This window comes from Salminus brasiliensis, chromosome 12, assembly GCF_030463535.1.
Source record: "Salminus brasiliensis chromosome 12, fSalBra1.hap2, whole genome shotgun sequence".
Lineage (NCBI taxonomy): Eukaryota > Metazoa > Chordata > Actinopteri > Characiformes > Bryconidae > Salminus > Salminus brasiliensis.
In genome coordinates, this window is record NC_132889.1 from 9,484,613 (window position 1) to 9,511,881 (window position 27,269).

A 27,269-nucleotide genomic window follows, 5' to 3' on the forward strand; every position below is an offset into this window, starting at 1 on the left:
GCTAGAAAAAGTTATTTGGATGAAAACAAGGACACCACTGAAATCCTAGAAAGATTTTATTTTTCATATTTGAGCTGATTATTTCTTAGTGTACCCATACTATAACCATTTTTTATTTTCCAGATGAAAAAAAATGTGCTTACAGACAGATAATTGTGCAATTCTAAAGTCATGTCTTTTTTCCTTTAGACACTCCACTAATGAAGTCCTATGAAGCGGTTTTCCCAACTGGGCAGCTCATGCCAATGTATTGCCTCTGTGGAAAAGCTAAATAGCACCACCACTGTCTTCCGTCGTTCCAAGAGTTCACACTACGTTTTTTTTTTTCTGTGAGTTGGTTCTTGAAAGAGTTTAAAACTGTTTCTCCAACGCTTGCTCCAAAAACTCAGACTGTTTTCCAAAGCAGACGTGGTCCAGTCATCTCAGTTGGAAGTGATGGGAAGCGTGCGAGCCCACCGCTACAGCATTGTGTCCTCGGAAGAAGATGGAATGAAGCTGGCTACTATTGGCGTGCCTAATGGTTATGGTAATGGTAATGCTGGGGGCAAGGTGCACACACATCATCAAACACAAAGCCGCTTTGTGAACAAAAATGGACACTGCAATGTGCAGTTTATAAACATGAGTGAGAAGAGTCAGCGTTACCTTGCAGACATTTTCACAACATGTGTGGACATTCGTTGGCGTTGGATGCTGGTTATCTTCTGCCTGTCCTTCCTCCTCTCTTGGTTGCTTTTTGGTTTTGTGTTTTGGCTAGTCGCATTGTCATATGGAGACTTAGAAAATGAAGAACAGATATGCGTTTCAAATGTTGACAGCTTCACAGCAGCCTTCTTGTTCTCCGTGGAGACCCAGACAACCATCGGTTATGGTTACCGCTACATAACTGAGGACTGCCCTATTGCAGTCTTCATGGTCGTCTTCCAGAGCATTTTGGGATGCATCATTGATGCGTTCATCATCGGTGCAGTCATGGCAAAGATGGCTAAGCCCAAGAAAAGGAATGAGACACTGGTCTTTAGCCATTATGCTACAATCGCCATGAGGGACACTAAATTGTGCCTAATGTGGAGAGTGGGAAACTTGCGAAAAAGCCATCTAGTGGAAGCTCATGTTCGTGCACAGCTCCTCAAGTCTCGCACCACTGTTGAGGGAGAATATATACCCCTGGATCAGATGGACATTGATGTTGGGTTTGACACTGGTATTGACCGGATATTTTTGGTGTCCCCCATCACTATCATTCATGAGATTGATGAAGACAGTCCGCTCTATGACATGAGCAAGCAGGAGTTGGAAAACTCAGAATTTGAAATAGTGGTTATTCTGGAAGGTATGGTAGAAGCTACAGCCATGACCACACAGTGTCGCAGCTCTTATTTAGCAAGCGAGATTTTGTGGGGCCACCGGTTTGAGACTGTTCTCTCTCAGGAGAAAAATCACTACACAGTGGACTATGCAAGGTTTGAAAACACTTATGAGGTTCCCAACACTCCACAATGTAGTGCCAGAGATCTTGCAGAGAAAAAGTACATCCTTTCTGCATCCAACTCATTTTGTTATGAGAATGAAATAGCACTAATGGACAAAGAAGACATTGATGATGAGGAAGAATGTGAGGAAGTTAAGAATGACCTATTCAGTGAGAGTGCGGCAGACCCAAACACTGACCTAGTCTCAGAAACAGCGTCCAGTCAGGAAACAGTACTTCTGGAGGCCAGACCACTTAGAAGAGAATCTGAAATATGATCATTGGAGTATAGTGGTCTGTTGTAAATATGCTAGAAGGCCAAAGAAATAAACAAGAACACAGGATATATTACATACAGTTGTATACAAAACTCTTGGGACACTCTTGGCCAAATGATTTTCTGTTTTTTAATGGGAAAAGAAGATACAATCTGCAAAAAAGTATATGAACATAGTTTTATTCTCATGTTAATGCAGTTTCTTCATTTTATTTTTAGATTTCATTAACTTTAAAATATTAAACATTTACAATAGTAATTGTGGCATGGGAAGAGGCCCTGTGTACGTCTTTTGATCCGTGGTTGTTTATGCTGCAGATGTTGCATTTACTTCTTTTCATAAAACAATACAAAAATCTATAAAATATTGGTGCTCAAACACTTTAATACAACTGCATATAGTAGTAGGGTATTGTTGCTGTCAAAATAACCTTGTCTCTGAAATGGAAACTTTATAGGAAAAATAAAAACTAAATCCTAACTCCATTGTTCATGTTCATGTTCATGCTAATGTTATTTAGAAATTGTATTTGTGTTCTTGTTAAACTACATAATTTTGCAGTTTAATTCTGGAATATATATATATATATATATATATATATATATATATATATATATATATTAGCCTATTCTTTGTTTATGTGGTGTCAATGGCTGGCATTTAAATAAAAGAAAACTGAAACAAATTACAAGATTACAAGGTCTTTAATATGACAATAGTGATACATATTTTTAGTGCTAGTTAAAGTGTGTGACAGGGCCGCATTGGTAATGATGCACATGGATAATAAGACATTATAACTCTTAAAAAAACATAAATTTTATTAGCTTTTTTCTATATTTGTAAACAAAAAGGACATTGCTGGTACACTACATATTCTTTTCTTTAAAATAAGAAAGGGACATACTGAACTTATAGTACATGCATGTATATGAATTTTCTGTTAATGAGCGGGTCTCTTAACTTTTCCCCCATATTTGTCATGTAGCTTGCTTTGACTAGTTATTATGGATTATTACATCAGTGTTGTAAGTAAAAGAAATGTATAGTTTCTTAAAAACAGGGGGGAATTGTTAAGGATGAGTGTTTTAGTAGAGTGTATTTAATCGTATATTGTACAAAACAGTGCTACTAAATTTATGTTTCTTGGATTTCTACTTCTTAAAGACAGTAAAATGGAGAAGATAGCAAACTCACTTGCATTTAAATCCTCAGAAGACTTATAAGCATTTTATTTAAATGCAGTTGTGTAATTATGTATTTCATTGCATAGTAAGTTATGCAATTATTACATTTACAGTTGCTTTACATGTTGTATTATCAGCTTCAAATCAAATCAAATTTAATTTATTTGTATAGCACTTTTTGCAACTGACATTATCACATCAGCAGCTTTACATCCAATGATACGACAAGAGATAAACAAAACATAAAATATAAACATAGAAATCCCTGGTGAGCAAGCCAAAGGAGACAGTAGAAAGGAAAAACTCCTTTAAAATTGGTGTAAGAAACCCAAAGAACCCGAGCCTCATAAGAGGGAGCCATCTTCCTCTGGAACTATTCATAAATTATTGATAAAAAGTCACCGTGCTATAAGACTTAAGTCTCAAGTCTACTGATATAATCATAATAATCAATAATATAATTCTCTTAAATAATGACAGAAAAACTAAATATGTTTTTACTCTGAAAAAAAGTTTCTTGCACAGCAATAACTTTCCATCAAATTCACAACATAGTCTTAATGAACTTATCTTAATCCTTAATGAAAGGATTAATGAACGTTTGCTTTAAGGGCAGACCTTTACTGTTGCATACCTTAATGTATTTAAATGATCAGTGGTGTAATTATTTTCACAATCTTGTTGAACAGGAACTAAAACAATGACCATGTATAATCTTACAGAGATCATTGTATAATACACCTTAGCAGTGTTAGCCTTAGTCTAGCTTTATTGTTTGTTTGTTTTTTAAGTGTTATATATTGTGATATATTTTTTATTGAGATTTGACCTTTGTTGAGATGATTTGGACATTTGGAGAAAATGTAATGATGGAAAAATCAATATGTTTTCCAATGTAATAATGTTTGGGTCCTGTTAATCATCCTTTTGTGAGTAACTGTTTAATATGATATATGTAAAGATATGTAACTTACTATGCTGTTTAACAGCTGTTTTGAATGTGTTTCAAGGAATCTAGAAATAATAACTAGAAAGAAATTACTTTATATACCACTTGATACAAGACAAGATGCCATACCACTCATCAAATGATGGAGTGTGTTAAGGAGTGAAGTTTAAGAGATGTCATGGCCGGGAACGTATGGGACTGTGTTGAGATGTGGGCAAAATAAAATGGTAAAGACTATAGGCGGTGTGTGGACAACAGTGAAGAATGTGTGGAAAGCTGTTCATTTTAGAAAATGTTATGAAACACTAACCGACTAAATGGCTAACTGATAAAATTCATTTGAGTAATTATTTTTGACTGGCAATGTTTTATGCTTTCATGATCTAAAGAGAGGTCTAATATTTGAGTATCAGTTCACACAATTGGCCTGCATCAAACATCAACAAATGCTGGACTAGACTATTGACAAAGAACAATGCCTGCTTAGACTTCCGAGAAGAAAATGACTGGCTTGCATTTGAAACGCATCAGTGAAATATTCATCTTACAAATCCACACTGGATGTTTCATGTAAAATCCCCCCACCATGATCCTTTTTTGATGCCATGCCTCTGCATCTTTCAAAATGTATTCTGTTGAAAAAACTGCATTGGTGTCAGGATCATATTGCCCATAGACCAGTAAATGTTCTGATGATAACCATTTACTATGTTTTTGTTATACATATATTGTTTAATGCATCAGTTCACTCTTTCCTTTTAAATTGCTGCTTTTTTCAAATTTAAATCCACTCAATGAATCTGGATATATGATCCAGGCCTCTGAAAACAAATAGAGAATTGATTAGGCAGAAAATGTAACAAGTGGATTTGATTTGGTTGGACACAAAGCCTGGCTTTAGCCCCAGGGTTTTTTCCACATTACAGAGTTAAATGTCCTCTGAGCTAAGGATTTTTATGGTCATCAGCTGTCAACACATTTTGTGCCACAGTGTCCTCTAGAAACAAAGGAGAGCATTAGCACTTGATAGGCTTAGTGCAGCAAATACAGAAAAAGTAGAATGGAGTTTTTTTTGTTACTTTTTCATGCACTGACTTAAGCATTATACATGTGAACATTGTGTATTCATTGCTGAATTTTCATTGTGTGCTTTATCTGTGTTTTAAATGTCAGGGAACTGCAAAGGACAAAATGTTTAAGAGGGAACCTGAACAAGAAAAAGCACTACCTGCTAAACAACCATAGCTACCACTAGACCAATGGAAGAAGAGAACAAAAAAAGGTTTTGTGGGGGTTTTTTTAGACAGATTTAGGGAGCAAAATATTGGTACAAATGCAAATTCTATTAAAACATGTATGATCACTGTCATATAAAAACCTAACTGGATGACTTAGTTAGAACATTTATTTATTGTATGATATTCTGGAGTTCTGGTTTTGTTGTGACAGTGATGATATAGTACATTAAGAGCATTTAGATCTGTACACTATAAATGTAGATAAATGTAATCTATAAATATCATAAATTAAGTACTGTTCATCATATGTCAATTAGGAAAATTGCTGCTAATGTATCATGTTTTTTGTCTATTTTTCTAATAAATCACATTAAAGCTAATGAAAATGTTTGCTTTTTTTGTGGAGTGAGAGCAGTTTTCTACAAGAAGGACAGTTTCTCAAGCCAAATGGCATGTTGCATACACTTTGACAGAAAGGACCATATGAGTGACATGTCAAATAAGCAACCCTGGTTTCATTGTAACAACAGAAACAAAAGCTACAAAAAATGAATTTGCAGGAAATAAACTCATATGTGTCTCAGTAAACACAAGGATATCTCACTTAAGAGTAAGTGATGCTTGTTTTTTTTTTCAACCAAGTTACTCTCTATCTTTTACTTACAATGTCATGGTACTCACAGCCAACAGCTGCATAGAAAACTCTTCTTACTTATTAAATGCAGGAACTGTAAACACATGTACATGCAGATAGCCGATTATAATAGAACTGACAGAATCCTTAAAGTTAAGGCTGCCATAGCTTACAATTAAATCATGACATTTGTGTACATGAACATCTGAGACAAAGGAAAAGCAAATCTGTGCCTCTTATCTAACCCTACAATAGAACCCTGTGGGACAACAAAATATGTAAACCTGTTACCAAATAATCCAAAGGTTTCTGCATTATGATTAATAACAGAACAATAAACCTATAGTTTAAAATGTTACGAGTACTGCTACCCTGTAAAGCTTTATAAATAATGGGGAATTTACTGTTTCTTTTTTTCATCAAAGAAACAGTCAAGTGTTAACTTTAACTTTCTTTGGTAACTTCTCTCCTTCAAAGAAATAACACAACACATTGTTTGAAAAGCCTTTGAATTCAAATTTAATTTTATAATTATATTCATTTTCAATGATACATTTGCTTTACATAGACAGTGCATTCATGCAATGTTAGAAGGCATGTTTGATAGTTTCGAGGATAGTCCACATATACATACATACAAAAACTGAACTCTCTACTGAGCTCTACTGAACTACTGATTTATCTAGTTTCTTTTAATACAATCAATCAAAAAAAACAAAAAACAAAACAGTGCTACACAGGTTTAAGTCAGTTTCCTGGTCACAAGTTTACCCAGCTAAATAATGTGATTCAGCCACACTTAGCAGAAAAATATAACTTCTTATCAAGAATCTTGAAAGTGATTCAGTAGTAAGTCTATGAGCTGTACCAATCCAGTTCGGTAAGCTAGACATACCACCTTAACCAAGAGAATGCTGCTTTTTCAGGCAGTCCGAGCGCTTCACTCTGTCCTGTGTAGTCTTCCTCTGCAAACTCCTTTTAAAATACAAACAGAGAAACTTTTATTTTTTAATTGAATATGTAATTGTACTGATGCTTAATTGAGGTGTATTGAAATTCAATGGGAATTAATAAACTGTGGGTGGGTGTAGATATTGGGAGAGAATTGGCCAGACAAACCGGGAAGGACAAGTGGCTTTGTGTCATGTTTATTAAATATCTTGTTTAGTTATTTGTTGGGTTGAGTAAGTTGGTACTTTTAAGTATACAGGCAGAATTACATACTACTAAACTTGACGCAGACAGCGCTCTCTGCAATTTTTGTTATTCGAAGTGCAAAGCTGATCATGGAAACACTTTGAACCTAAACAAGCACCTTGTAAAACACAAAATAGATATAAAAGAGAAAAAGTGTATAGTGTTTGATAGCCTAAAAAACAAGTCCCCCGCAATTTCCTGCTGCTAACATTTGCAGCATGCCGCAGTCAATACCATAAATGGGTAACGAAAACTAAGTAAGTAACTGACAACTTGATCAACATCTTCAGGGAATGGAAAAGTAATGGAAAAACATAAAAATGCGTTTGGAAAAACAGAATCATGCTCCTTTAAAATGCATGTCGAACTTTTATATCTCATTTTCTTTGTGCAACATACATAAACCACAGTGTTTACTTTGAGCTGTGACTTTAGTTTAAATTAACAAAGTTATTTATTTATTATTTACTTAATTATGTTTTAATTCAACTTATTATCATTTAATGAAGACATTTGGTTTCAAAACAGCATACAACCAAGACAAATTGACAGTCTGGTTCTTAAGTATTTGCACAACAATTTTGTTATTGTGCACACCTCAATGAATTTGAAATGAAGATATTGGTGAACATAATTAATAGAATACTATGATCTAGATGTTGAGGATAAAAAGTTATTTCAGAACAAACCTAATAATTTAATAACTAAATAATCAATAATAATCATTCATAAAATAAAATTACATATTAATCTAAGGCTAGCTGTATCTTATGGTTACTGTTAGATATACAGTATTTAAGAGTGAATATCAACTGTATGACCTTTGTGTTTTTGTGTTACTGGGAGTTGTGCATCAATATATCGATAAAGCTGCTACTTTACAAAGTTTGAAGACAGAATTTGTAATATTGTCATTTTATACTAATTATGATTTCTATAACTGAACAATTAGACAAGCATCTAGAAGTTAAAACATGAAACCACTGTTACTGTACTACAGACCCTTGTGTCTGTTCAGCTTTCACCTGTTTGTAAGAGGGCTTTTGGGCTTCTGTTGCATCCTTCTGGTCTGTCCTGGAGACTCACCCACTCTAAAGAGATTGTAGAAAAGTAGTAGCAATCACAATAAAATATCAATTTTGCCAATAATAAACATTATTTAAATAGTATATTTTTAATAGTATTATTAAATAGTATTTTGCCGATAGTAAAGCTAATTTAAATAAGTGCTGATTTTATGCAAATTATCTATGTCTTTAGTTCTTTTTTATTGCTTTATCTTCATTTAAATGTATTTAATTTCCACTGTATGTGTGTAACTGATACCTGGTATATTTCAGTTATAATACCATTTCTGACACTAATACTAATACACAAAGATTTATAAAATAACACTGGGACTAAATGCACTTTAGAGTTTTAGAGAAACAAATACAGTCAAGTGAATACAACACAGATACTTAGTAACCCAGCATCACCTACACATTCTGCTCTTCCAATATACAATTAACACACATTAAATAATTATACAAATCCTTAATTATTGACTAGAGGAACAGAAAATCACCAACTAATAAGCTACTCACATACATACTCTGAGAGGCACTGGAAAAAAAATAGCATCAATGCTGTCTGGTGGCTATACGGTTTTATTACTTATTACTTTAAACTTACTTTGTAGCTTCAAAGCAAAACTAAAGAAACCACCTTTGGGCATCAACCATGTCTTGGCTGACTGACTACATTTGGGACATTAACATGTTTTTATAGAGCCTGGGTTTGCTTTCTGGTTTATTATTTTAAACAGAGACAATTTTTGCTGCCTACAACACCACAGACATTGATTTTGAGATACATCTAGTATCTGTTTGACATAATGCACCTGAGAGAGAACCCAGGCTTTTAAAACCATTAACATTGTTGTTGCTAAAAAAAACACTACTGGCTTAGCAGAGAAAGCCAGTAGACAGGACGCTAACCTCCCAGCCACGGAGCAAGGGCCACCACAGAGACTCATACTAGAGACGCAGGTCTAGGGAAGTAGTGTTTCGGGTATGATTGGTGCAATTATGTGTAAATAAACACTTTTGGGTTGAATTGCATCACTGCCTATGCCTGTGTGTCTCTGAGCTTTGCAGGGTCCTCTAGTCAGGTGACTCAGCCTCTTCTGAGATAACACACCAGACCACAGACCATAAAACGGACAGTAACTCAACATCTGTTTTAACATTAAACTAGGAGATGAATTACTTCTCTGAAACACAGAACAACATTATCGGTAGATTATTAATGTATTTTAAAAGCATTCAAACATATAAATGTTTGAATCAGAAGTGTGGGAAGCAGTATTTTTAAAAATACATGTATGTACGATCAGATCATATTCAGATTTTACCTGTCCGCATGAAGAGCCAGGTGTGAACATCCACAAGACACACTGTGATCGGATTACCATCGGATCACTCAAACCACATTCTCTGGTGATCAGAGACTGATCTCGTCCACATTTAATACAAGTGCAAACAGAATGTGTTTCCTGTGACCAGATTCCGCCATGGCAAGCGGAAATATGTCCGTCGAAGAAACGTTAATATGTGCAATAGTTACTGTGTCTCTCTCCCTCGCAGTGTGTGTGTGCTCATGCTCATGCTTATTTACCGGTAAATGAGAGCAGTACTGCAGAGCTTGTTCCCTTGCAGTTTAAATCAGTCGCTATTTCTGATAGAGCCGTTATAGGAATTGTCATCTATTTTTCCACCGTAGAACCTGCGCTGTTACTCTAAACTGGGGCAGGAGAATTGTGATCAGAAATCGCTGTTTACAGAGAGTAAGACTGTTGTATGGGTTGCTCTATGGAAAGTGAAACTGAATCTTATCTGGTCACACTGGGGATGCATTTGAACAACTAGTGTAAACAGAATCCAGTCAAAGGATATCCAGATTCTATACGGATACAAAATATATATTAATGCCAGGTGTAAGACACAACCACTGTATAACTGAAAGCAAGATTTTTAAAAAAGCGTAAGATCTCTCCTCACCTTTGTTTTTTCCGGTCTAGAACTTTCTGGGTTGCAGCAGACAAACTTATCTTCTCCTTGGGACTTTTGGCTTTTTCCTGTAGATCAAGAGACTTGTTCAGTTGGTGATGCTGATAAATATGAATTAAGTATAAGATTTAGTATTTAGCATATTAGCATATTTAAATAGGCATTTGAAATATACATTTTTAATTTTAAAATATTTAAAATTTACAGTTAAAACTGAAAAAACAATATCCAAAACACTGAAAGTTTTTCTCTGTTACAGTTACACACCGACATCTCATATGAAAACCTGACATGGTATCTATGGTCAGGTATCTATTGTTTTGTTAAAGATGCTGCTGAAATAGGTAGGCAAGGACAAGGGCAATATGCTCTTTTAAAAGGTTTGTCCATCTGTTATAGCTGATGTTCTCCAGCTTTTTTAAATTACCATGAAAAGTATACAGTTTTTGCGAGTTTATGCGATAACATCAGTATATCATATATTCCCTGTATGCCTTAATATTTATTGCATATTTATGTTGTTCTGTTATTTTATTCTATTATTTGACATTTGTTGTTATTAACAATTACAACAAACAATTAACAATATTATGATTATTTAGTATTTAGGGTGATGTGGCTTTTCCAGCATGCGTAATACTTATCACATTTAATTTCTAATGCTGTATTCTAACAAACATTACAATATTATTTTTCTAATGACACATCGAATAGCCAGTGTTATTTATGGAATGACTATATCCACATTCTAAAATATTTCACTATGAAATTGCAGTACATTACTGACTACCAGCTACTTTACCTTCTTAATTCATTACTGAACTACATTAACAGTAAATAACAGCAAAATTACAATTGTATACTGTGACTGTACAGTCACTCAGATCACAAGATACCAATTTCTGATACACAGTCCATTAAATATTTGAACAGTGTTGTAATTTGCAAAGTGTTACCTCTGTACACCACCTTAGTGGATCTAAAATGAAGCAATCAAGATTGAAGTGACTGACTTTCAGCAATAATAAAGAGGTTTAACCAGTGCATAAAACATTTAAAATGTACAGCCAGGCTCAAAAATAAGTGGACAATTAACTCATGACGTTTCACAAAGTGATTTGGACTGTTCCCTTATTGTTTCATATTTAATTAAGGAGATAAACAATCTGGCTAATTGAATTTGCATTTGGTAATATGCAGTCCAAAGAGATGTCAATAAAATAAACAGATAGAGATAGAGATAGCAGAAACTATCAAAAAGCCTGGAAGTAAAGTAGACTAAAGTAGCTGATCAGAGAATCATCCACTGAGGTGATGTACAAAATGGCAAAATGACAAAAAAAATATATGTCACTCCCCTTATAGATATGGACCTTACTGCAACTTTAACAAACCTATAAACACATATGTATAAATATTGTGAGACCCCTATGGAACAATGAGAACCAAGCAAGCATGCTTACTACTTAATACTCAATGTCTCATGCTGCTAAAAATCATAGCAACAATTGACAACTCAAATGACAACTCTTAGTTAAAACATTGCAGTTGTAATGTAGAAGAATGTCTTGACTAAAATGAATGGTATCAGACCTGGTGTAACTTATTTTGCATTGTCCCATAAATCATTTTAGCACACCAACCTTTTCACAAGAATGTTATAAATAATGGACAGACAGTGACTGACCAATGTGGAAATGCAACATGTAAAGGATTGTTTCTACAGGTACCATCTCTCTGAGTTTCCTCTCTGTGCGAAGCTCTCTTTCCTGCTGAAGCAGAGCCAGCCGTTCATCCAGAGATATTTCAAAAAATATATCATGAATGTCAAACAGTGCTGCACGCAGCTGCAAGAGACACATAGAAAACACACAGTCACAAAGATTTCACAAAGCTGCTTCTAATGGTACTTGCTTCTAATTTTGCTTACCTGCGCTCTGACTCTTTCCTGCAAAGACAGGTCCTGCTCTGAGAGAGTGCTTCTTTTCTGTGGTGCTTCTTTATGAAAAGAAGAGATAAACTCTTGTGTGTCCTGTAAAGGAACACACACACAGTCAAACTAAGAAGTATTTTTTTTTCCATACAGTCAAGACTTTGTCCAGCACTTTTGTCTTTGAGAGAGAGGATAAAATCAAGTCAGAACATAAAATCACCACACAGTTTCTGTCTATCCTTCCCCTGTGAAGAAATGACTTACACTGTGGACCTAAAAGAATGTGTGGCTGATTGAGAACCCCTTAGAAGCAGACAAAAAAAGACAGGTTCATATCTCAACATCACTGAATGCATTAGAGATTACTTCCCAGCTAAACAAAATGACATTCTGGTTTAAATGCGTTGTAAATATATGTGCCTATAGCAGAACTTCAGTGGTGGGCCAATAATACCAGCAAGTCTTCACAAAGCAGTCAATTATTTGTAGAATCATAACATAATACATAAGGTATGCATAGCTGGCCATTTTCCTTTCTGTTTTTGCTGGGGGTTTTTTGTGCAGGCTTCATATAGTTTCTAGCCTGTATCCTGGCTTTTCAACTTATTGAAAAAAAAAAACTTATTGACTGATTTATACTATATATGTATATTAAATATAAAAATTGTACCATGTTTTTTATGACAATAAAAGTCACTGATGTTTTAATGGTATTTTTTTAACAATCTAAAACACAGAGCACTAGCCTGTTACCCTGATATCAGTATATCTGTAGTATACTGTCAACTGACAGAAGAAAACTAGTGGCTCACATTTTGCACATTACGGCTACCACTGAGGTTTATGAACCTTAGTATACAGGTATATAAATATTGGACAGTGTCACCTTTACTGTTTGACGCAGGTGTTTGACTTTTTCCGTCTTCAGGAGTTGGCGTGTAAGAAAACCTCGCACTATAGCACTGAGATGACACATTGCCTTCTGCTGCCCTAGGCTTAAAACCTTCACAAACAATAAAGAAATCTGAGTGAGCATATTTAAACACATTTAGTATCAGTAGTATGTGGCACCAATATGTTATGTTTTGACAATTTTCTATTTTCTGTTACGTGAACTATGTGCATTATTTAAGCAATGTACAAAGGACCCTGTTAAACCTCCGGAGTCTACGGTTTTCTAAATGTTTGCATATCTTCCTAAATTCACCTTTAAAGGCACTTGCATATGAGATAATACCCACTCATTGTATATTAAAATGTTTAGGATGTCTCAGGTCTCTCCATAATGACACACCATGTGACCTAGAGCACTGAATGAAGCGATAATCGGACTAGGGTTAAACCTGAAAATTTAAAGTCTGATTTTAGAAATTCTTCATATTTCTAGTGAAGACACACCTTAACTTGTGGACAATTTTTTTTGGTGTTTAAAATGGGTTTACCAGAGTTCCAAAATTAGCGGAACTTAAGAATAAGATCGTATATAAACTGCAAGAGGCAGAAGACAAGTTTGAGGATCCATTGGTCAGTTTAACACAAAACCTTAGATGGAAGCATAAATCCGCCAATGACACATGACTGTTATACAAATTCACCAGTTAAACAGGGCGAGAGGCAGATACTTGACTTGTCTTCACAAGCTTGTTACTCCAGGAGTCATGTACGATCTGGCATTAAGATATCAAAAGGGTGGGCTCTGCAGATTCAGGAAATGTTTGGACTGCATTTCTGTATTATCTGCTGTATTATCGCAAAGATATTAATAGAAACATGGAGAAAATCAAGTTTGGCACACCGGTGCATTCGTGGACTCCAGAGGGTTAATGACATGTGATCTAAAAATCTTACACATGATGTAAAATTGAAAAGAAATGTGGATACATACAGAAACATGTGGATATATATATATTCACATACTTGGCTCAGTCTGCTTCTAGATTTGTTCACACCCCGGTTCGGCCCCCATAAGTAAACAGGAGGCGGGATAGATGGTGTTATGCCACCTGAAGCAGAATAGCATCAATGGAGAGAAATACAAACATTACTGGCAGTTAATTTCCATAATCGATAATGCTACTCTGATACAACTATGTGAGTTAGCAAATTGTAATATGCAACAGCTCATTTAAACAACAGTTCACTTAAACATCTTTTAAATTAAATAAACAAATTAAAATTAAATAAACAATTTAAGCAATTATTTTATTGGGAGTACCCATGCTAGGCGTTCCAGGTGAGATCTCAGCTGGGCTTATGGGGCATGAGGTGCTAAGTGGGGTGTAACACTCACTGGCTGCCTTCCATTCACCTCTCAACTCCCCACACATACCACCCTGATCCCTTAGCCATCTCTCTTTCTCGTCTAGCTCCTGGACAACACACAGACATAAGCAAATACAAAATATAACTGTGGGAAGAAGGACGCAATGGCATATATTTAGCTTAATATTGACATTTTTGGACAGCTGCCTGAGAAGCTGCTCTGTGAGTTGGACACGTTGTTCTTGGAGATTTTGCTAAATTTTGATTTGTCCGCAGTGGGTGACTAAATAAAGTTAATTATATAAAATATACAAAACATATATTATGCCCCCATGCCATAATATCAATAACAATAATGGAAATAAAGTATGAGGCCACATCTTAGACGTAGCACAATTTCATTACACAATAATAAACAAAATATTTATAGCCACAAGCAGCAATTTAAGTAAGAAAGTAAGAAAAGAATAATCTGTAATAATAAAAATAATAACAAACACAATGGCGAATCCAAGCAAATACAACTAGATTCCAGCACCTCCTGTGCTTGAACCCCTAATAAAATGCATTTAATTCATACCTGCATACATTTATACTTCATACATACAATCTTTTTAAAATCATTTTAGGTGTCCACCCAAATGTTTGCACACCGACGTGCAAGCAAATAGACACTGTCTGGTGGGATATGTGTGTAAGAAATGGATATTAATTGGCTGTTAATGGCTGTTATTTTTAGGAAAAGCAAATATTTTTATTTTTATAATCTTTTTTTCGTTTTTTGGTGATCTTATCTTATGCATGGAGATTTGGTCCATTGGTCCACCTCTGTGTCTCTGTGTCTGACCTAACCCATCATGACACTGACAACTACAGCAACTCAAAATTTTAACAGCATATCCTTCAAAAACAGTAATTAACAGTTAATTCACAATATCATACAGTAAAAGTATGATAACAGTTATATCATGTATTCAGAACAAAATGTTCTTATCAGTAACAAGTGTTCTTATCAGTATGATACTGTTAATACTGTTCCTAGCAACCTGTTATAACATGACAGTAATTTTATAGTAATAAATTGAAGCACTGTGCGGTGAAGTGGTTTTGCTGTACCTACCACTGGGCCTGCCATTTACTAAACACCTCCAGAAGGTCCCAGTACTCCTTTGGGACTTGTGAGGAGTCAAAACCTTCGGGACTGGTGTCAGTACCCACAGTAGCCCTAGGGGTCTTGAGGCAGGAGGACCGACAGACTTATGTTATGACACTGGAGCCAAGGGAAACCCAGCACCAACTGCAAGTCAGGAGTGCTGATAATGAAAAACACTATCACTGTCTGTGAGGACCAACTCGCAGCGTGAGAGGGTGAGTTTGGTGGGATGCCACCCTGGGCTCCAGTGATCCAGTGACCCGCTATGGGTCAAGGCTCCCGAGTCCAAAAAGGCAGGCAGGCGGACGTCAACCAACCCCGACACTAGCGTGGTATTGAGAAACACCCCCTGGGCCCGAGGGAGACACAACAAGTCTGTCAGTGGTCTCCCCTCCCCTGATGGACATTGGCATTTACCCGAGAGTTCTGGGCAAGCAGCGCGGAGATGCCCAGTGATCCTGCAGCCGCGGCAGACGAGTGTGTCCCAGCTGCATGGACTGGGCCCTACTGCCGGGAGGCTCCTCTAACCCCCAAAAAGAGCCTGAGACAGCAGGTGGGCCCCGAGGAGCTCGGGAGGCTCTGGCACCCCACGCCCTACACCTCTCCTCAAGGCAGCTATCCACTCTTTGGGCCAGCTTAATAATCAGCCACCAACCTTTTTCCCTAATGCAGGCGCAGGAGGCGGGACCCCGCCTCTTCTCCACGGAGCGGAAGGTCAAAAGTTTGCGACAGTGCAGCCGCAAAGCGGGCCGCAGAGGCACATACGTGGGGTTGGTGCTCCCACACCGGGGTGGCCCAGGCTAATGCCCTACCGGTGAGGAGAGAGATGATGTATGCCACCTTAGCACGCTCAGACAGAAAGCGGGATGGTTGCAGCTCGAAAGCCAGTGAACTCCTGGTCCACCAGCATAGCGCTCTGGGGCTGGTAGGGAGGGCTCAGCACAAGGAACCACGGCTGCTTGGGCAGCGGCAGCCTCCTCCTGGGGAGGTTCCGGAGTGTGCTGGCTAGTGTGTTGGGCTACTAGATTTGTCAGATCCTGCAGCTGAGAAAGAATCTGCTGCAGGGCCTGCTCATGCCTCCCCACAGTCGCCCCCTGAGCTAGAGCGACTTTTACCAGCTATAGATTAAATGGCTCTGCTGGGTCCATGACTTGACTCACCTACAGCGAGTTGGAACCCAGGCCACCGTGTTGGCGGGCCGCCGCGCTACTAAGTGAGCTACCACGATCATGTGACCAACGACCCAAAGTGCAGAGCACTTAATCTAAAAGCAGGCAAAATGGAAACGAAAATACTTCACCAAAATACTTCACCAAAGCGGCAGTTATGAAAACAGCCAACGAACGAAACTTAAAAGGGGTGGGTTTAATAACGGGTGGAAAACAAGGCTAACAAAGGCTGCCAGGGGAGAACGCTGGCTACCTCCACAAGTTTGAGGAAAATGAAAACTAAAGGCAAAAGGATCTCTCGAAAGAAACAAGGGAACTGAGGAGTTCTCCTGCCTCCCTTTGTACACACACACACACACAGATACTAGGGAAGGCAGACACTCCTGCCTTCCTCTGCTAAACGAGTGTATGTGTGCTAACACGTGCACACACACACACAGACACACACACTGCACAGACACAGGGAACTTGAGGGAAAAACTTGGGGTTCAGACAGAGGGAAACAAACACAGGAGAAACACAAGGAGAGTGCCATCCACTCAGCCTTCATCTCGGGAATATGGCTGACACACGCACTCAACCAGAGTCAAAAATCCATCCGTGGGGCAACTGGATCAGAGTGCTTATATAGCCTTTTTCCCAGGTGTTGTGAGTCGGGCTTAATTACTGGCTGGCGTGACTCTGGGCCTCCCCCTGGTGGCAGGTGGAGGCCTTGCCCTAGAGCTACCCCTTACACAATGTGTCATGTAAGAAAAACTTGACCCATTCCTTGTTGCTTCTGAAATGTCCTAATAAAAGATCTCTAGATGTAGTTCCAGACTCTGACCTTTTGAAGGTGCTCTCTCTCCTGTTCAGCCATAAGCTGAAAAGCATGCTGCTCTTCATTCAAACATCTCTGCATCTCCCCGAGCACCTGTACTCGCCACTGCACCTCATCTGAAAGAGGTGCAACACACTTGACATTACACAATATAAACATATTACACAAATAACACAAATAACTGCTTAAATATATAGAAACACTAATAATACTAAGAGTATTTTTATATATTTTTCCACCCCTCCCCCCCACACACAGACATTTGCAATTAAGGGTTAATTTGCAATTGTCTGTAAATAATCTGTAAATAATATTGTTTTTGAGTTCTATTATTTATTTATATTGTGTATATATTGGTAATTTATCTCCGTTTTGCATGTGAATGTCTTGCTATCCCTTTGCTGCTGTGACACTGTGACTTTCCCCACTGTGGGACTGATAAAGGATTATCTTTTATAAGTATATATTAATATGAAATACTGCTGGTCAAAAATATCCAATTACAATCCTACACCTGAACTAACCAATGTAGACCAAATGTAAATTGTCCAGAAGGGGTTTTATACCTTGGTGCTTGGCATTGGGCTTGGTAACCTTAGTCTTATATGCAGTTGCTACAGAGCTTACCATTCTGTTGGTGATACTTTTCCATTGACAGATTTTACAAGCTGTGTGTGCACAATTGAATGTCTATGTTTGCACACTGAATGGCAATAGGTGCACCTTAAAGAATTCACTAATTAAAAGAGATACTTTTGAACATATTGTGTATTTGCCATCTCTCCTTAGCTTACCTGTCCTCTTCTCATCCAGTATTGTATTGACAATGCTGTTATGGCAAATTGAGAAGTCTGGGTTCAGGTTAGGTCTCAGCACTGATGATGTAGGGCTTGCAGGGCTAGCCAGTGTAAAGGTTGCATTGAGTTGGGCCGGGGGAGAGCGGCGAGGAGGCGTCCTCTGAGAAACACCTGCCATAAAGCGAGGAAGTCTCTCTTGGCTTCTGTCTATAGAAGGACTCTGATGAGGTGGACCAAGATTACTATCCAGGGTGTGACACCGCCTCCGGAAACTAGTCTCTGGGATGTCATGTCCTGTCTCTAGTGTACTCATAATGCCACCTTGCTCATTCACCAGGCTAGAGCCAGAATGGCTGGCTCGTCTGCTTCCGCTTATTCCTTCCTCTTCCAACAGCCTTCTCTCAATGCCATCTGGAGACCTCCCCTTAGTTGTGATTCCTGGCTCTCTGGGGCTGCCAGAATATGAGAAAAGAAAGTTACAAGCCGACACAGGGCGGGGGCGGCCACGATGGGGCCTAGGACTTAGACTTGCCTCTGTGTTTAGCAGACTGTGTGGAGGGCATCCAGATAAAGAGTCAAAACCAAGTATGGGATCAATTGCTGGTTTGGGCTTCTGCAAAGTCGGAGTCTTGGGTTGGACTGGGCTGAAGGGACTGTGGTACTGGATGCAGCTTGATGAATTACTATGAGCCTCATCCACAGGACTACCATTCTCGATTTCTTTACCCAAGAGACTCTCTGTAGGCACAGACACGGGTGATTTGCTGCTATCCTTTGACCCTCTCCAACTTTGTTCTTTCTCAATGTACTCCCGTGACCTCCGCAGCAGGCTCTGTAGGCTTATTCCTTCATTCACACTCTCATCTTCCTTCCCCATTTCCACTCCATGTTTCTTGTTCAATTCTTGCTCAATACTAGTCAACACGTCTCCAGTGTTGTTTGATGACTTTGTAGAGTGAGGCATAACAATGACATTCACTCTGTTGTTCAAAATCTTCTGGGCCTGATTTAAAAGGTTCTTCTGATACCGAGTCTGCCTATCGGATTCCAACTTTGTAGCTCTCTGTTGGTATTGAGCCATCTCTTTGCGTTGCTTCTCACTCAGCTAGACATACATAAAGAAGCAGTTCAATTAAATCCAATGTATTCAAGCTTTTACCAGGCAACAATGTTCCCACAGTATTACTACAGCAATGGAGCATTTTCAAATGAACAGAACAAGATGTTATTTTCTACCATTATGTCCTATTTCCTGTTGGAATGACTTTTCTAATAACTTGCTTATTGATGGCTGGTTTAAGAGTACTACAATGATTTATTTTTCAAGCTTTATTTGAGCTTTGAGCTTTGAGCTTTATTTTCGAATATTTAAAAACAAATCATTAAAAGCATGCTAAAATAATACTACTGGGGTGTAAATCTTGACTGAATCTTAAATGAATACAAACATGAGGGAAATTGTATTTGGAACGCTTAAGTTTATTGGGTTTTACATCTAGCGTATTTAAAATGTTATAAATGAAGAGACCAGCCACTGGTTAAAATACACATGGGAGTTCTTGTAACGCTTAGGCTTAGTCTGGGTCAGAGAATATGGCCCTAATTAATTGTACTCACCACTGGTGACAGAACTGTCCTTCCACAGAAGCAGATAAAAGAAGAGTCCATGCACGGGCCAGATGTGAGACAGTTCTTGTCGTATGTCCTTTGAGACTGTAGTTTAGCCAGACTGCGCAAACAAAACTGTTCATAGCTCTCCATGTTTCCTTCAAAAAGAGAAGAATTCAGCTTACTAACTGACAGAATGTAGTGTTTATTTAAAACAATATATTTTTAATGCATTTATGACACCATTGTGTCATGATGTGCTTTTTGCTTTATGATACATCAAGATTACAGTGGCTGTGCTTACCAAAACCTGATCATTTTTACCTACCCCAACAGCATTTTTAGTAAGCAGGAATAGAAAAAGAAAGAACATTTGTGAAGTCTCTGGACTGATTGTGCTTTTTTTTCAGCTTAAAATAACAGATTCAGAATAATTTTTGCTCCAGTGAACTGTAACAAAGAGAGCAGCACCTTTATGTTGCACTATGTAAAGCGCTTGCAAGATAATGCTTGTAAGAACTAAGTATTGCTGTGCAAGTAAGAGTCATCTTCCAATTAAATCCTGTAACATTTTGACCATGTCCACATGCTTCTTTCACATTCATTTATGGTTCTCTAGATCTCAGCTCGTCCTGAAATGCATGTGTAAGGCGTATCCTTTAGTGATCACGCAAAGTGTGAATTACATTTCCAGACTGTAGGGGGATCCAGATTTTTTTTTGTATAATGCTGCTTTAAATGCATAATGTAGGCTAGATAGCTTGGTGGCTAAGGGGCCATAAGCAACTGTTTGTAGCAAGAAACTGATATGAAGCATTTACTGTGTCAAAAACCTACCTCACAAAATATATAATTTTTAAACATTAGAATGTGCTGCCTGATAAAAGCTATTTTACAGATATCATTATTTTCTAATAATTACTTATTTATACTATTATTTATAATTAAATACGTTTTTCATATTTTTATATTTTTTTATTATTCATTTTATTTTGAACGTATTTTTACATAATTTTTACATGATTCTTTAACAAATAACTTTAAATAGTAAATAAAAATGAGTGGTGAAATGCACATCTCACGCCAAGCCAATGCACACGAATAAATACGTGGCGAAAAACTATTGCTCTAAATGGGCAAATGCTTTGAACTGGTGAATCTAGCTTGATATGCTGTTACCGAAAGCCCTGCTGGCAGCGAAATAATATAAGAGGCACTGAATGGCAGCTCTTAAATGTCACTTGTGCTGCCCAACCCATAAAAAGCGGTGTAAATTATCAAATAATATCATAATAATCAAAGCGATTATTAGCTAATTTTGATCAAATTTAACTGCGTTTAGCCGATACATCCAAGTGACGTTGCAGAGTAGCTGCTGCTAGACATCGTCGCATCACGGCCTGTTTCAACCTACCTTTTTTATCCGTTTTTCGAGTCAGAGACGATAAGGACTTTTCCGCGTCCTTAATAGAGACATACTAAATAATTTCCGTATGCAGCTCTATTCACACAAAGGCCAAAGATCAAATCATTTCGTCTGCAGCTGCTGTGCTTCAACCGCTGTCTGTCTGTGAAACAGAGAGAAATCTCGGTCTTAGAGGCTTCACACCGCGTGCGTCTCTAAAGCAGCGCTGTATAGGACTCTCCGTTAGACACACGGCTCAACCAACTGCCGGTAAAATATAAGTGCGCTTCTTTTATACACTTAACGGTAAGAACATATTAACAATGCTGCGGCGTTGATTTCATGTTACAGTGGTGGCTTACACGCCTTGTCACAAATGTCCTCCTTGCCTGTTTTCTTTTGATTTTTTTTTTTCTCACTAAGACATTCAGACCAGTCTTCAAGAAGCAAGTTCTGAATTCCTGATTACTATTACGTAACTCATAGGAACAGTTCCCACCACTTATACCTCTGATCTTTATGATTATGGCCTAGATGCACCTAATCGAATATATTACTGCACAGTCAGTAGCACTCAAAATGCTTAATGTAATTAGTTTAAGGGTACAAACCAAACATTCAAATCTGATTATCAACCCTTTGTGTTGGATGAAATGTAGGAAGATGTAGTAAGGGAATTACTGACACAGGACAATGTATCCTCAGCAGCAGAATGAAGTTACTATATTTTATTTTATAAATACATTTTTTTAAATTATAAAACAGTGATTCAGTTCAGGGGACTCAATGCTTTGCGTATCTTTGAGTTATGCACCATGCCCTGAACTCCTCCTGACCCTCAACCCCCTTATATAATCCTGTTTGTCAGTTCAACTCCATGTCAAACAAACATCGCACCCACATCCACCCTGTCTTCACCCTTCTTCCATCACTTACCACACCAACGGGCGGTCCAGCTTCATGCGCAGGCGACAGGAAAGCCAAAAAATAGTCCACCCTCCCATTTAATCTCAGAGCATGTTCCAGACTAGCAAAAGTGCATTTAGTGGTTCCTATAGGCAGTGCAAAGGTGTCACCAGATCTACAGATGTACTGGGGCATGTGCTTCACTTTAATTACGCAGGGGAAAAAATGTCAACACAATCTATACAGTTTATCACATATCTTTTGTCTAATATAAAACACATATCTAGGTATTCCAGTTCCATTCACCTTGTTCCAAAACTGTCCGTCCATCTAAGGAGATAAATGAAGTGTCCATGCACGGGCCAGATCTTGTTGTATCTCCTTTTAGACTGTAGTTTAGCCAGACTGCCCAAACAAAACTGTTCACAGCTCTCCATGTTTCCTGATTGAAGAGTGATTAATGCAGGTGTCACAACCTGACAGAATACAGAAGTGTTCATTTTAAAATGAAATCTGCTTTAATGCATAAATGACACCTCATTTGATTTGCTGGGCTTTTGGTTATGATAGTTCATCATTACTGGGGCCGTGCTCACCAAACAGGCACAGATCATTCAAAATGTTCAATTTAAAACTAAACTGTTAAAATGAAATGGGTAAGATGTAGGCCTTAAGAAAGCCACTCAATGTGAAAGCATGCCACTCAAAAAAAAATCAGAATTACTGAAAATGCTGGTAATAGGCACCAGACCTTTGCTTGGCCTATGGACTATAAAAGAAGGGAGGAAGAAAAAAAAGAAGTAAAAATTTTTGAATTCTCTAAGCTCCAATGTCGCACCAATTACAAATCTTCATTATTTCTGAATATATGTCCAGTCCATCTACCACTCCAGTTCACCTGGTCAATGGCTGTTAGATACACACATGGACAAAATTGATGAAAGCCCTCGTTTAATGAAAGAATGTTTTGGGTCATTATCCTGTTGCAAGACCCATGACCTGCGACTGAGACCAAGCTTTCTGACACTGGACAGCACATTTCTCTCTAGAATCCCTTGATAGTCTTGAGAATTCATTGTACCCTGCACAGACTCAAGACACCCTGTGCCAGATTCAGCAAAGCAGCCCTAGAAAATAACAGAGCCTCCTCCATGTTTCACATTAGGGACAATGTTATTTTCTTGATATGTATGTGAACATAGAGCTGATGTGCCTAGGCAAAGTTCACCTTTTAATCTCTTTAGAATTTTTTCTGGGCTCTTTTGTTACCATTCGTATTATCCGTCTCTTTGATTCGTCATCAATTTTCCTCCTGCAGTCACATCCATGTCCCATGGATCTTAAATATCTGAATAATATGTGCAACTGTAGTCACAGGAACATCAAGCTGCTTGGAGATGGTCTTATAACCTTTACCTTTAACATGCTTGTCTAATATCCTGAGACAACTCTTTCCTTCGCTTCCTCTGGTCTATGTTGAGTGTGGTACACACCATGTCACCAAACAGCACAGTGACTACCTGTAGCCCTATATATAGGCCCACTGACTGATTACAAGATTGTAGACACCTGTGATGCTAATTAGTGGACACACCTTAATTTAACATGTCCCTTTGGTCACATTATTTTCAGGGGCACCATCATTTTTGTCCAGGCCTGTTTCATGAGTTTACTTTTTTGAAATAATTCTGTTGGAGCATGGTTCAAAATTAATGTCGAATTTTCATTTGTTCATTTTCATAGACTTTTTATTTATTATTACTTTTTTCAGACTCAAGTTATTTCTGTGACCATTGTAGTTTTTTCTTTTATTAACCGAGGGGTACACACAATTTTGTCCATGTGTGTATTTGTATTCATGTCCAGCTGCTAGCTCTGTACTTAAAGTAAGTGCGTGTAGACATTATGAAAACTGAAAACCTTTGAAGGCCTGAGTGGCACAGACACTTTGGGACGCATAGTGCTTGTTTGCAGCCAAAATATTTATAGTCCTAGATTAAGATTAAAATTTTTCATATGGCCTGTGTTGACGTTGTTTTCCTGTGTGAGCACATTCCCCAGTAAATTAGGTCTGGTGGCACCTCTGCACCACTAAATGCACTTTGGTGCATCAAGCACTCCTGATTTAAAACATTATGGAAATAACACACTATGCATGTGTGCTGGCTCAAGTGTGTTACAGCACACAAAAAACATGCATGGGGTCCCCAGAACTGAATTTGAGAATCACTGCTTTATAGTAACATGGAATTTATGGTAACTCCTAAGGATGCATTGTCTTGTTTTAATAATTCCCTGTCTCACTGCATTTGATCCAACACAAAGGCTTTTGACAATTAGATGATTAGAAGCAGGTTTATGTAACACTGGCTACAGAGACCATTATTATAAAGGGTTAGTAGTGATTCCACTGGTTTGATCAGTTGGTCTCATTCTTCAATGAAGTCTCCTTGGTTGGAATGAAAACCTGCTATAGTATAGAGTGTTATGCCTTGGTATCCCAAGGCATAACACTATAGCAGGTATGTGGTTTTGGATATAACCTATTAGACTATCAAAGTACCTGCTTGACACAAAAGTTTTTGATTTAATTTCAGTGACAGGTTTGTGGATTATGGATGTCAACTGCTTTAAAATCCTGCATTAGTGTTGTAATATGTATGTCTGATACACACTGTGCGTGTCCTGATTGTAATGACACAACCAGTGAAAACCAGTGAAAATCTGAATATTGGATATATAGACAGCATGTAAATAAATAAAATTAGCATGTTTGTAGCTTATTATCATGGAATGTAAATTTACTTAAACTGAAGTTTGCAAATAAACACCCAAAAGAAAAGAGATGTTATTTATTAAGGTTTTTCAAACCCCAAGGTACAATAATTTGGACTGTGTCCACTAGGTGTCAGCATATGCTAAACATTTTAACTCCTGTTCTTATGCCAACATTTTGCACCACAACCTTCTGATTCAATCTGTAGAGATGGTGTTTTACTAATTACTAATTATGTAAAGCTGCTTTGTGACGACAACAACAATTGTAAAAAAGCGCCATACAAATAAATTTGACTTGACTTGACTTAAGGTAGGAAAGGAACACAGTCTCTATCTCCAGGAAAGCACAGCAAAGACTGTTCTTCTCAAAACAGCTTAAGAAATTCAACCTGCCGCAGACCATGATAATCCAGTTTTACACAGTGATCATTGAGAGTTCATCCTCACATCATCCATAACCATCTGGTTTGGTTCCTCCACCTCCCAAGAACGAACCAAACTCCAGGACATTGTAATCTGCCAACTGTAATCTGCCAACGCTTCAGGAGATCTACACCAGCAGGGGGGTAAGGAAGAGCTCATTCTGGACAACACCTGTTCCAGACACTGTTCCCTTCTGGTAGAAGACTCAGGACTATCAAAATCAACACAACACAACAGCTTTTTCCCCAGAGCTGTAGTGCTCTTCAACCACAGTGGAACCAACCACATGTTGCTCATTTGCACTATGATTATTTGAACAGCTGTACAGATGTTCATTTTCTGTAAATGTTTATATCATCTGTAATTTTCTGTACATAATAGTCTGTGTATATATGTATACTCAGGCTACATATGGATATGTATTATTCATACCTGTACAAGTACAAATTTTTACATCTCTCTTACCTCCCTCAGCTCTTTATTAGTTTTAGTACTTTTTTTGTAGTGTTACATTCCATAGACAACCATTCATATTCAACTTAGAGTTCAGCTGCATTTAAGAGATATTAACTTTAATATTAGTTGAATGCATATGCTTTCTTTATAATGTTTTCAGTTATCTCAATAGTTTGAAACATTTGACTAGTTTAATCAATTGAAACCATTTTCCACAAGTAAATCGTGTAGGGTGAATTAGTCTAATGCGGGATGTTTTGCATTGGGGATATTCCTGTTTGAAGATTGCTCCACTCTAATCTAAGATTGAACATTTTAGATGTCATGTGATTTTAATAACATGCCATCAGAGCTGGTTGATCCTTAGTTTCATTGACTTTTTTTTTTTTAGTAAGACCTACACTTACACCTACACAAGTTATAAAACCTAGGTATTCATTAGGCTTCCATATTTGTGTAATTCACCCTGAATTCAATGTGCTCTTTTTCAAATGTATTACATTTAACTTAATATTGTGTATTTGTATACTCATAATCCTAAGTGTTAGCATGTATTATGTCTGTGTTGACTATGTAATTAAATACATGGCAGAATCTATATCATACAGACAAGTCTCAGGCAAGTTTGCCAAGCACTAAGAACTACTAGGAACCAAGATTCAAAGAGAGTGAGTGTCGGTTACAACTAACTACAGCTAACCTAAGAGGTTTACTTAACCCCAACCTCGGGTTACACCTATGTTACTCATGCGAACATGGTGTGTCCTTTCCTCGAGGATCTAGTAAAGAAACATGCTTAATCCAAACATACATTGCAAGTGCCTGAGATGGTATGCATAATTTGAAATTTGAAAATCTTACACATTTGGACACCTCCTCCCCTCCCCTCCAAAACTATGTTTAAATGATCAAAAAAATCACCCTACTACCACGTAAGTCAATGTTAAGAATAATAATGGTTAATGGTCATAATAATAATAATAATAATAATAATAATAATAATAATAATAGGAGCAGTAAAAGTAACTGTAATCTTTAATATAGTTAGCAATGGAAGGTGGGCAACTAGTCCACGGCAGGTAGCATTAGCTAGAGGATGAGCAACTGGTAAACGTAAAGGTGCACATATCTGTCACAGTACTATGTACAGCTAAATGTGTCCTCCGCATTTTACCCATCTGTGGTAGTAAACACACACACACCCAGAGCGTTGGGCAGCCAACTCCAGTGCCTGGGAAGCAGAGAGGGTGAAGGGCCTTGCTCAAGGGCCCAACAGTGGCAGCTTGCTGAGCCCTGGTCTGAAGACAGAAGAGCCACACTGCAATGTAACTTTTTCAACTCTGAAAAAAGATAAAGAGATGGAAAGTTGCGTTTGGATTCACAAAGTACAGAAAATGTGGACATTATCATTTCTGACTATAACTAAACAGAGAGCCAGAAGGTAACACAGATTTGACAACCCTGAAACATTGCCATCTATCCGTTTCACCGTCCATAAAAAGTGATTTTACTTTCTGTGATAAAAATAAATAAATAAATAAACAAAGGTAATAAT

The 27,269-nt window shown here is 37.6% G+C and overlaps 2 protein-coding genes across 2 annotated transcripts; one reads left to right on the forward strand and one right to left on the reverse strand.

The window, feature by feature from the left end:
* The first annotated feature begins 435 nt into the window (after nt 1-435).
* On the forward strand, nt 436-1,749 carry kcnj2b (potassium inwardly rectifying channel subfamily J member 2b). The gene has a single exon (XM_072693172.1). It carries the CDS (start codon nt 436-438, stop codon nt 1,747-1,749), a length of 1,314 nt encoding a protein of 437 aa, XP_072549273.1.
* Nucleotides 1,750-6,249: 4,500 nt separating this feature from the next.
* On the reverse strand, nt 6,250-26,949 carry LOC140574227 (uncharacterized). The gene is made up of 12 exons (XM_072693983.1): nt 26,917-26,949; nt 19,756-19,904; nt 18,136-19,243; nt 17,348-17,457; nt 14,153-14,306; nt 13,855-13,940; nt 12,824-12,940; nt 11,935-12,036; nt 11,735-11,851; nt 9,996-10,072; nt 7,980-8,045; nt 6,250-6,732 (listed from the first exon to the last, which is right to left on the reverse strand). The coding sequence occupies exons 2-12, from the start codon at nt 19,897-19,899 to the stop codon at nt 6,657-6,659; spliced, it is 2,157 nt and encodes a 718-aa protein (XP_072550084.1). The 5' UTR covers nt 19,900-19,904; nt 26,917-26,949; the 3' UTR covers nt 6,250-6,656.
* Between the last annotated feature and the right edge of the window lie 320 nt (nt 26,950-27,269).